Source organism: Heptranchias perlo, unplaced genomic scaffold, assembly GCF_035084215.1.
Source record: "Heptranchias perlo isolate sHepPer1 unplaced genomic scaffold, sHepPer1.hap1 HAP1_SCAFFOLD_44, whole genome shotgun sequence".
Classification (NCBI taxonomy): domain Eukaryota; kingdom Metazoa; phylum Chordata; class Chondrichthyes; order Hexanchiformes; family Hexanchidae; genus Heptranchias; species Heptranchias perlo.
The window spans coordinates 9484038-9496371 of NW_027139453.1; the positions used below are offsets into that span (position 1 = coordinate 9484038).

At 45.3% G+C, this 12334-nt stretch overlaps 1 protein-coding gene across 1 annotated transcript; it reads left to right on the plus strand.

Moving 5' to 3' along the window:
• The first annotated feature begins 1654 nt into the window (after nt 1–1654).
• On the plus strand, nt 1655–11498 carry LOC137312946 (zinc finger protein 239-like). Its single transcript, XM_067979307.1, has 3 exons — nt 1655–1739; nt 2473–2600; nt 10980–11498. The coding sequence occupies exons 1-3, from the start codon at nt 1655–1657 to the stop codon at nt 11496–11498; spliced, it is 732 nt and encodes a 243-aa protein (XP_067835408.1).
• Nucleotides 11499–12334: the final 836 nt, after the last annotated feature.

The window sequence follows — 12334 nt, forward strand, 5'->3', positions numbered from 1 at the left end:
TATCGCCACAACTTCATGTTCCCATGTGGCAAATTGTACCTGCAGCTTTCCCACCTTATTTACCACGCTTCGTGCGTTTACACACATGCACTGTAAACCTATCTTAGACCATCTTGTATTCTCCCTCAGTCTGATCCCACCAAATACCATACTATTTCTTACTCTAGTGATATTTTTCTCTCCGAATCCAGTGTGCTCCTTGTTTCTCCTTTCCATCGGTACCTCCCGGTGCCCATCTCCCTGCCAAATTAGTTTAACCCGCACCCCACCGCGCCTCTCTGTAATTTCCCTGCAAATTTGCTCCTTTATCTAATTCCCATTAGTTGGTTAACTATCGAATACACCCTGTCGTGCAATGGCACCTCTATTGTTTCTTAAGTCAAACCAAATAGATTTCTGTCCTTGAACTCTCCAGGACATCCCCACGCGAGGTCATTGGTCCCAGCTCAATTGAAGTGCAACCGGTTCGGCCTGTACAGGTCGCACCTCCCCGAGAACTGGTCCCAATGCCCCAGGAATCTAAAGCCCTCCCTCCTGCACTATCTCTCCAGCCACACATTCATCTGCTCTATTCTCCTATTCCATACCCGCTCGGACAGAAACAGAAAGCTTTAAGGTTTGGGAAAGGAAAAGAGGTGTCCTGTGCCTGAGCGCCAACATGTTAATCTGTAAGCTGCCAAAAAAGTGAGGAGAGCGGCCTTGAGGTAATTGTTGCTTATTCCAAAAGCACGCTCGTTCCTTCGAGCCAGAATTGAAACGGCGACCTAAGAACAAATTTGCTTTGATTCTCCTCTATAATCCTCCATTTTACCAGCTGAGCTGTCGAAGGGAAGCTGCGAAAGTCCTTCCCTTTGATGATTGTTCGCCGTGTGCCTGTTGACAAGCCCGAACTCGTAGATTCATGTACACATGATTCAGACTGACTCGGTGTCTGCTCATATCGCAGGGCTCTGGGAGTGTGAGCCAGTGGTGCAATGGGGAACGCATTTGACTGCGGATGAAAAAAATTTGGTTCAACTCTCATGCAGCTTGGTTTTTTGTTTGCAAATTGTGCCTTATTTTATGATTTTCAACACCTTACAAATTGTCCTACTTGGTGGTGCTGCCTGTCTGCATACCTTCTTAGCGCAGTGAGCATTGTCATAATCTGAAAATTCTGAATTCAATCTTCAGAGAAGACCTCAGGGTTAAGGGAGCCTTGTTCCATCTCTCACGTCATCTTTCCCTCTTTGCTGCAAAGCAAATTCAAGAACTTTTGCTTACTGCAGCACATCAAAAGATTTGCTGCCCCTTGAGCTCTCTGTACCCAAACACACAGCGAAGTTTAGGAAGTACATGGGCGATGGACTCATTGCCACACTCTTGTTTCTGTATAATTGCACCAAGACAAACGGTGAGTGGAGAATATAATCAACGATCCCACGACTTCTCTCATGCCAAGTGAGCGCTCCACCAGTTGAGCTAATTCCTCGTTTGCTGTTTGTAAATCGCCCTTCGCAGTTCCCGCCTCTCACTCGCCTTCAAGCTGCTCCAAGACCAGCAGAGAAATGTTGCCTTGGGTTGCTGCTCCCTGAATATATTAAATACTTTGCTCCAATCGGCGGCATCGAGCATCAGCAAGTGAGGAACAGCAGAACGGGAAGCCACAGAAATCATGAATGATGCTGAGAAGAGCCCGAGCCTTCGGAAGGAAGACGAGGTCTCCGGAAAGCAACAGCCGCCCAAGCTCGAGGAGCAGCGTGAACCCTGTCTGACTGATTGATCGAAGACCTTTTTACATTAAATTGAGGGCGATTTGAAGTGTTGCTGCTCAAAGGCACTCCCTGCTGGCGAGCAGATGGAAATAGCCGTGCTCTGGCAGACTCAGAAAGCTTTAAGGTTTGGGAAAGGAAATGTGGTGTCCTGTGACTCAGTGGCAACATGTTAATCTGTAAGGTGCCTGCAAAGTTCAGAGAGCGACCTTGAGGTAATTGCTGCTTATTCCAAAATCATACTCACGCCTTCGAGTTGGAATTGAATCAGCGACCTGCGGATGACTTTACTTTGGTTTCATTTAGTACAGTCCTCCACTCTGCTAATGAGCTGTCGAAGGGATATAAAGGACTGTCTTTGGTGATTGTTGACCGTGCGCCTGTTGACATGTTCAGTCTCGTGGAGTCCGCTGCGAATCGAAGGCTTCTTTTGCCTGAAAGCGAGAGCTGAGTGTGTTGAAGTATTGCTGCTCAAAATCACTCCCTGCTGGTGAGCAGAGGCAAAACAGCCCTGTTTTTGCAGACACAGAAAGATTTCCGGTTTGAGAAATGAAAAGAGGCGTCCTGTGCCTTCATGGCAACATGCTAGTCTGTAATTTGAGTGTAAAGTTAAGAGAGCGACCTTGAACTAATTGCTGCTTATTGCAAAATCACACATACTCCTTCGAGCACGAATTGAACAAATGACATAAGGATGACTTCATCGTATTTTCCACGACAGTCTTGTTGCTCTACCAGCTGAGATATCGATCGGAGTGGCAAAAATGTTTCACTTTGGTGATTGTTCACCTTGCACCTTTGACACACCCGGACTCATGGATCCCAGTGCTCATGACTGAGGCTGACTCGGTACCTGCTCATACCGCAGCGCTGTGGGTGTGTGAGCTGCTCTGTGTTCTCCACAGCCTGGGCCAGTGACACAATGAATAATGGGACTGATTATTGATCTGGAGATTGTGGGTTCAAGTTTACGGAGGGTGTAAAGTGGAAGGCCGGGCCTGGAGAGCATTGGAATAGTCGAGTCTAGAGGTAAACAAAGGCATGGATGAGGGTTTCAGCAGAAGAACTTCATTCTGGCAGTTGGGATTTGTTTCTGATTATGTTAATAACCGCTATAACTGGGCTGAATCTCAATATTCTGAATGTATGTAAAATAAATCAACTTTGTTTCAAACAGAATGGTTCAATTACTTGATGAATTCAAGATAATTGACTAATTGATGTCCTAATTATCGATTATTATGCCTTTTCTCCTTTCTCACTGTAAATTATTTCAGTTCTCATATCTTCAATTACTCTAATGACCAAGTCCCAGCTCCCCGATCCTTCCCGAGTGTCTCTTCCAGCCTTGGGATCCAGGGAAGGTATCAGTAATGTACCCAGGATCACAAAATACAAAACCCAGTCTGTGAATCACTTTCAGCTATGGGACTTATCGTGTGTCCCACAGCATCTCTCTCACCTTCAATGAGTGAATAGAGCATCAGGCCTCTGAATCTCGGCTTAAAATGTATTTAACAAAATACAAACAAGTAAACACATCACGGCTCAATAATCCAGCACTAAATTCAAAGGAGTAATCTGTTAGCAAACTCTTTGAGTGGACAGAATAAAGAAAAATCCCAACTCTAAGATCCCCTCGATTTCTTTGCAAATACCATACAAATCTTGGCAGTAATCAACAAGTCAGATTGAATGTTGACCTTTATCTTGAGTGGGGTTGGAATACAGAAGAGATGCTTCAGTTGGAAAGAACTTTGGTCAGACCCCACCTCGAGAACTGGGCACCGAACCGAGAGAGAGATAAATCGGCCTTGGGAAAGATACTGTGCAGATTCACCAGAACGATGCCGGGGTTAAAAGGGTTAAATTATGAGGATAGGTTGCATAAACTTAGTTTTTATTCAAATGAGTTTAGAACATTGAGGTGTGATCTCATCGAGATGTTTAAAATAGTAAAGGGATTTAATAATGTAGATACAGAGAAATGATTTCTTCTGGAGGGGGAATCCAGAACAAAAGGGCGTAAGAAATAGGAGCATGAGTGGGTGATACGGCCCCTCGAGCCTGCTCTACCATTCAGTAAGAACATGGCTGATCTTCTACCTTAACTCCAATTTCCTGCCCGATTCCGTGATTCTCCCAGTGTCCAAAAATCTCTCGATCTCATTCTTGAATATACTCAATGACTGAGCATCCACAGCCCTCTGGGGTAGAGAATTCCAAACATTCACAACCCTCTGAATGAAGATTTTTTTCCACATCTCAGTCCTAAATGGCCGATCCCTTATCCTGAGACTATGACCCCTAGTTCTAGAATCTCCAGCCAGGGGAAACAGCCCCTCAGCATCCACCCTGTCAAGCCCTCTAAGAATTTTAGACGTTTCAATGAGATCACCTCTCATTCTTCTAAACTCCAGAGTATATAGGGCTATTCTACTCAAACTCTCCTCATATAACAATCCTCTCATTCCCGGAATCAATCTAGTAAACCTTCGTTGCACCCCCTCGATGGGAAGTACACCCTTCCTCAGGTAAGGAGATCAAAACTGTACACAGTACTCCAGGTGTGATCTCACGAAAGCCCTATATAATTGCAGCAAGACTTCCTTACTCTTATACTCCAACCCCCTTGCAATAAAGGCCAACATAGCATTTGCGTTCCTAATTGTTTGCTGTACCTGCATATTAACTTTCTGTGATCCATGTTCAAGGACACTCAAATCCCTCTGATCAACAACATTTCTAAGTCTCTCATCTTTTAAAAAATATTCTACTTTTCTATTCTTCGTACCAAAGTGAATAATGTCACATTTCCTCACATTATACTCCATCTGCCACCTTCTTGATAATCTTAAAATTAGAGCTAGGTCATTTATGAGCAAAATAAGGCTGCAATTTTTCACACAAAGGGTGGTGGAAATCTGAATCTCTCTTCTCCGAAAGGCTGTGGGTGCTGGGGGTAATTGAGATTTTCAATATTGAGATTTATAGGTTAGTGTTGTGTGAGGGTTGAAAGGGATATGGAGCAAAGGCGAGTAAATGGAGTTGTGGTACAGATTAGTCCTGATCCAATTGAATGGGGGAGCAGGCTTGAGGAGTCAAAAGGCCAATTCCAGTTCCTGAGCCCAGTCACTGACACCAATCACCTCCAGTCTGATTTTTAAAAAAAACCACCACAGTCACTAAAACCAACCTCCCCATGTCTGATATAAACCAACCCCAAAGCCACTGAAAACTATCTCCTCCTGTCTGATATAAACCAACACCACAGCCACTGAAACCAATCTCCTCCCCTCTGATATAAACCAACCCCACAGCCACTGATACCAATCTCCTCCTGTCTGATATAAACCAACTGCACAGTCACTGACACCAATCTCCTCCTGTCTGATATAAACCAATCCCACACTCACTGACACCAATCTCCTCCTGTCTGATATAAACCAACCCCACAGTCACTGACACCAATCTCCTCACCTCTGATAAAACCCAACCCACAGTCACCGATACCAATCTCCCCCTGCTTGATGTAAAACAATCCAAGTCACTGAAACCAATCTTCTCACCTCTGATATAAACCAACCCCACAGTCAGTGACACCAATCTCCTCCAGTCTGATATAAATCAACCCCACAGTCACTGATACCAATCTCCTCGTGCCTGATATAAATCAACCCCAGTCATTGTCACCAATCTCCTCCTGTCTGATATAAACTAACCCTACAGTCACTGATACCAAACTCCTCCTGTCTGATATAAACCAACCTCACAGTCTCTGAAGCCAATCTCCTCCAGTCTGATATAAACCAACCCCACAGTCACTGATACCAATCTCCTCCTGTCTGATATAAACCAACACCACAGTCACTGATACCAATCTCCCCCTGCTTGATGTAAAACAATCCAAGTCACTGATACCAATCTCCTCCTGTCTGATATAAACCAACCCCACAGTCACTGATATCAATCTCCTCCTGTCTGATATAAACCAACACCACAGTCACTGATACCAATCTCCTCCAGTCTGATATAAACCAACCCCACAGTACCTGATACCAATCTCCTCCTGTCTGATATAAACCAACACCACAGTCACTGACACCAATCTCCTCACCTCTGATATAAACCAACCCCACAGTCACTGATACCAATCTCCTCCTGTCTGCTATACACCAACCCCACAGTCACACACACCAATCTCATCCTGTCTGATATAAACCAACCCCACAGTCACTGACATCAATCTCAGCCAGCCTGATATAAACCAACCCCACAGTCAGAGACACCAGTCTCGTCCTGTCTGATACAAACCAACCCCACAGTCACTGACACCAATCTCCTCTACTCTGATGTAAACCAACACCACAATCATAGCCACCAATCTCATCTTGTCTGATATAAACCAACCCCACAGTCAGAGACACCAATCTCATCCTGTCTGAGAAAACCAAGCCCACAGACACGAATGTTATCCTGTCTGATATGAACGAACTCCATACTGAATGACACAAATCTCACTGAATGGTGGAACAGGCTCGAGGGGCTGAATGGCCTACTCCTGTTCCTAATGTTCCGATGTCACACTGAAGTTGCTAACATTCCTCTTCACATTTCTTAATGCTCCCTATGTTGATGTTGTCTGAAAATGTTGATCTTATGCCCTTGCACCCAAGCCCAGGCCATTTCTCTAAATTGAGAAGAGCAATGCTCCCAACACTGCCCCTGGGGAACACCACAGTCTGAAAAAACATCCATTAACCACTACTCTGCCCTTTATCCAACTTCCCATCCATCCTTTAATACCGTGAGCTTTAATCGTATCAACAATCCTCGTGTCCGGCATCTTATCAAACATTTTTTAACAATCCATCTTCACAACATCCATTGTATTTTATCACTACACTGTGTTATTTCCTCCAATAATCCCTGTTGTATGTCCTGAATTGATCCATTTTATCACTACACCGTGTTATTTCCTCCAATAATCCCTGCTGTCTGTCCTGAATTAATCCATTTTATCACTACACTGTGTTATGTCCTCCAATAATCCCTGCTGTCTGTCCTGAATTAATCCATTTTATCACTACACTGTGTTATTTCCTCCAATAATCCCTGGTGTCTGTCCTGAATTATCCATTTTATCCCGACACTGTGTTGTTTCCTCCAATAATCCCTGCTGTTTGTCCTGAATTATCCATTTTATCCCTACACTGTGTTATTTCCTCCATTAATCCCTCCTGTCTGTCCTGAATTAAAGGTCCAGTTTTCCCCTCGATTTTGACATCAATCAGGTTCAAAAATGATGCAGAGTTTCAGCCAATGAGGGAGATCCGGGCTCAGCCCCGCCCACTCGATGCCGCAAGTCCCGCCCCTCACGCACTCCCATTGGTTGGAGGAACAACCGCCCGCTCGGTCCTCCAGTCCCTCTCCGCTCTTCCTATTGGTCCGGAGCTCCCGTCAATCATCCGGGCAGTGTGAGCTGAGCATGCGCGGCGGGCGGGGAGTGAGGCACAGATCGTGTCCGTAACAGGTAAGAGATGGGTGGGGGGAGCGGGTTAATAAACCCCGGGCGAGGGGGCGGGGGCTTCACAAACCCCGAGTGCGGCCCCGGGCCCGAATATCAAACAGTGAACATTCTCCTCTCTCTCTCTAGAAGGAGAGAGAGGCAGAAACATCGAGAGGACAGCAAATGACCCGTTGTATTAAAAACAGATAACATTTGTTCGCTGGTGGGGTAACGTGTCGCGTGACATGAGCCCCAAGATCCCGGTTGAGGCCGTCCTCATGGGTGTTCTGTGATTTATAAATGCGAAGGGTTCGAGGATTTCATTTCCACAACATTCACCTGAGGAAGGAGGAAGCCTCCGAAAGCTTGTGAATTTCAAATAAAATTGCTGGACTATAACTTGGTGTTGTAAAATTGTTTATAATTCTCTGCACTCCGGGGACTCCGGTTCAGATCAGACCCGAAACTCAACAAACGGCCCGCGGCCTCCGTGCATGCGCAGTTTCAGCGTCAAACCTCGTGACTCATCGAATCAGGGAGCGTCTGTAAATGAAGGAGAAATGGTGATTGTTCAGGGGGCGTCTGTAAATGAAGGAGAAATGGTGATCGGTCAGGGAGCGTCTGTAAATGAAGGAGAAATGGGGATCGGTCAGGGAGGGTCTGTAAATGAAGGAGAAATGTGATCGGTCAGGCAGCGTCTTGAAATGAAGGAGAATGGTGATCGGTCAGGGGGGTCTGAAAATGAAGGAGAAATGGTGATCGGTCAGAGAGCGTCTGTAAATAAAGGAGAAATGGTGATCAGTCAGGGAGCGTCTGTAAATGAAGGAGAAATGGTGATCGGTCAGGGAGCGTTAGTAAATGAATGAGAAATGGGGATCGTTCAGGGAGCGTCTGTAAATGAAGGATAAATGGCGATCGGTCAGGGAGCGTCTTTCAATGATGGAGAAATGGTGATCGGTCAGGGAGAGTCTGTAAATGAAGGATAAATGGCGATCGGTCAGGGAGAGTCTGTAAATGAAGGAGAAATGGTGATCTGTCGGGGAGCGTCTGTAAATGAAGGAAAAATGGTGATCAGCCAGGGAGCATCAGTAAATAAAGGGGAAGTGGTGATCGGCCAGGGAGCGTCTGTAATGAATGAGAAATGGTGATCTCTCAGGGAGCATCTGTAAATGAAGGAGAAATGGTGATCAGTCAGGGAGCATCTGTTAATATAGGAGAAATGGTGATCGGTCAGGGAAATACTCCAACCCTCTTGCAATAGTTCCAACATTCCATTTGCTTTCCTGATTGCTCGCTGTACCTGCAAGTTAACTTTCACTGTTTCTTGTACGAGGATACCCAAATCTCTCTGAACACCAACATTTCATAGTTTCTCACCATTTAAAAAGTATTCTGTTTTTCTATTCTTCCTACCAAAGTGAATAACCTCACATTTCCCCACATAATACTCTATCTGCCACCTTCTTGCCCACTCACTTAACCTGTCCATATCCCTTTGCAGACTCTTTGTGTGCTCCTCACAGCTTACTTCCCACTTAGCTTTGTATCGTCAGCAAACTTGGATACGTTACACTTGGTTCCATCATCTAAGTCATTGATATATATTGTAAGCAGCTGAGGTCCAAGCACTGATCCTTGTGACACCCCACTGGTTACACTTCTAGGGCTTTAATATATCTCAAAAAAGAGTCATGGTCCTAATACCAACCCCCGTGGAACATCACTGTATACTTCCTTCCAGCCTGTAAAACAACAGTTAACCACTGATCTCCACGTTCTGTCTCTCTGCCAATTTTGTATCCATGCTCCCATGGGCTTCAATTTTACCAACAGGTCCATTTGGTGGTACTTTACCAAACTCCTTTTAAATGTCCGTGTACACAACATCGAGTGCACTACCCTCATCAACCAAATTAGCCAGACATGATTTTACTTTTATGAATCTATATTGGCTCTCATTTATTAACCCACGTTCTTCCAAGTTAGAATTAATTTTGTCCTGGATTCTGGTCTCTAGAAGTTTCCCACCACCGACGTTAGGCTGACTGGCCTCTAATTGCCGGGTTTATCCCTCTCCCACATTTATGAACAGGGGTGTGACACTTCCAATCCTCCAGTCCTCAGACACGACTCCCATATCCGAGGAGGATTGGAAGATTGTGGTCAGAGCCTCTGTGATCTACACCCTTACTTCCCTCAGTAATCTAGGAGGCATCCCATCTGGACTGAAAGACTTTTTTACTTTGAGCACTGCCAATCTTTAAGTAACTCCTCTTTATCGTCTCCAATATCAGTACTACATCCTCCTTTACTGCTACAATGGCAGAATCCTCTTCTCTTGTGAAGACGGATGTAACGTACTCATTTAGTACCTCAGCCATGCCCTCTGCCTCCACAAGAACATCTCCTTTTTTGTCCCTAATCAACCCTACCCTTCCTCTGACTCCCCTTTTACTATTTGTATGTTTATAAAAGACTTTTGGATTCCCTTTTATGTTAACCACCAATCTATTCTCATACTCCCTCTTTTCACCTCTTATTCCCTTTTTTAGATCTCTGTACTTTCTTTATTCAGCCTGGTTCACGACTATATCATGAACCTTATATTCGTCATAAACCTCCTTTTTCTGTTTCATTTTAATCTCTATCTCTTTAGTCATACAGGGAGCTCTAGCTTTGGATGCCCTTCCTTTCTCTCCCGTAGATATCTGTCCACTCTGTACCCGAACCAACCCCTCCTTCAAGGCCTCCCATTGTTCAATTACTGTTCTGCCTGCCAATTTTTGATTGCAATCCACCTGGACACGATCCCTTTTTAACTCACTGGAATTAGCCATCCTCCAGTCAAGTATTTTCACATTTGTTTGTTCCTTGTCCTTTTCCATAACTATTCTAAACCGAATGAGATTATGATCACTGCTGCCCCACTGAAAGATGCTCCAGCTGCCCCACTTCATTCTCCACACTGAGCACACTGCTTTACTGACATTCACTCTCTCACGCACTCTCACATTCACTCTCTCACATTCACTCTCTCACATTCACTCTCTCACATTCACTCTCTCAATCATTATCCCACATTCACTCTCTCATACTCTCTCACCTTTTCACTCATTGTTTAGGAACAATGAAAGATGGGTTTGGATTTCAGCTCAGGGAGGAGGGAGAGTGTGTGGGAAGGGGGATTTACAGCTTTGGGGAACAAGAGAGGAAAGAATGTTCCATCGCAACATGAATTGTCTGTTCTGAATTTCTATCCTGTATTTACAGTGATGACTTTTATAAAATCTTTTTACAGAGTATTAGAAGGGGAGGATTTGCAGGCAGGAAACTCAAATCAAAGATCACGTCAAGATCTGACAGAGTCATTTGATTCATCAGGACCTGAATATCATCGGCCTTTGAATGTGGAAGGAGAAATGTGTGTCTGTTCTGTCTCTGGGAGAAGATTTCAAACAGCAGTGTGAGTGGAAAAGCACCGAGACACACACACCCGAGTGAGAGTGTTCCAGTGCACTGACTGTGGAAAGAGCTTTAACCAGTTACACAGCCTGAAAACACATCACACCATTCACAGAGGGGAGAAACTGAACACGTGTTCTGTGTGTGGACGAGGCTTCAACTGATCGCCCAACCTGGAGAGACACAAGGACACCCGCACCACGGAGAAACCGTGGAAATGTGGGGACTGTGGGAAGGGATTCAATTACCCGTCACAGCTGGAAATTCATCGACACAATCACACTGGGGAGAGGCCGTTCACCTGCTCCGTGTGTGGGAAGGGATTCGTTCAGAAATACGACCTCCTGATACACCAGCGCACTCACACTGGGGAGAGACCATTCTCCTGCTCTGTGTGTGAGAAGTTATTCATTTGTTCATCCAACCTGCTGAGACACCAGCAAGTTGATTTTGATAATAGAGCTTTCAAATGTTCTGACTGTGAGAAGAGGTTTAAAAGCAAATGTAATTTGCTGGAACACCAACGCACTCACACAGGGGAGAGGCCGTTCATCTGCTCTGTGTGTGGTAACGGATTCACTCAGTCATCCACCCTGTTGACAAACCAGCGAGTTTACTCAGATGAGAGACCTTTTAAATGCTCTGACTGTGGAAACAGCTTTAAGAGCATAAACAAACTGCTGACACACCAACGCATTCACACTGGGGAGAGGCCGATTACCTGCTCAGCGTATGGGAAGGGATTCACTAATTCATCCCACCTTCTGACGCACTAGAGAGTTCACTCTGGTGAGAGACCTTTTAGATATTCTGACAGTTAGAAGAGATTTAAATGCACAAACGAACTGTTGGAACTTCAACGCACTCACACTAGGGAGTGACCGAACATCTGCTCCGTGTGGAAGAAGAGATTCACTCGGTCATAACACCTTCTGTCACACGAGCGAGTTCACACTGGGCAGAGGCCGTTCACCTGCTCCGTGTGTAGGAAGGGATTCACTCAGTCATTACACCTTCTGTCACACGGGCTGGTTCACACTGGACAGAGGCCGTTTACCTGCTCCGTGTGTCGGAAGGAATTCATTCGGTCGTCACACCTTCTGTCACACGAGCGAGTTCACACTGGGCAGAGGCCGTTTAAATGTTCTGACTGTGAGAAGAGTTTTAAAAGCAGAAACGAACTGTGGAGACACCAGCGCACTCAAACTGGGGAGAGGCCGTTCTCCTGGTCTGTGTTTAAGAAGAGATTCACTCAGTCATCACACCTTCTGTCACACGAGCGAGTTCACTCCGACGAGAGACCGTTTAAATGTTCTGATAGTGAGAAGAGCTTGAAAAGCAGAAACGAATTGCTGAGACACCACCGTACTCGCACTTCAGAGAGGGCCGTTCTCCTGCTCCGTGAGTAAGAAGAGATTTATTTGGTCATCCCAACTTCTGTCACACCAGTGAGTTCACACTGGGGAGGGATCTTTAAATGTTTTGACTGTGAGACGTCTTTAAAAGCACAAATGATCTGCTGAAACACCAACACACTAACACTGGGGAGAGGCTGTTCATCTGCTCCCTGTGTGGGAAGGGATTCACTAATTCATCCCACCTTCTGAGACGG

Coding starts and splice junctions, on each gene's coding strand:
- LOC137312946 (XM_067979307.1), top strand. CDS start 1,655: ATGAATGATGCTGAGAAGAGCCCGAGCCTTCGGAAGGAAGACGAGGTC. Junction 1,740..2,472: donor GCCCAAGCTCGAGGAGCAGC/GTGAACCCTGTC, acceptor TTTCCACGACAG/TCTTGTTGCTCTACCAGCTG. Junction 2,601..10,979: donor TCATGACTGAGGCTGACTCG/GTACCTGCTCAT, acceptor TACCCGTCACAG/CTGGAAATTCATCGACACAA.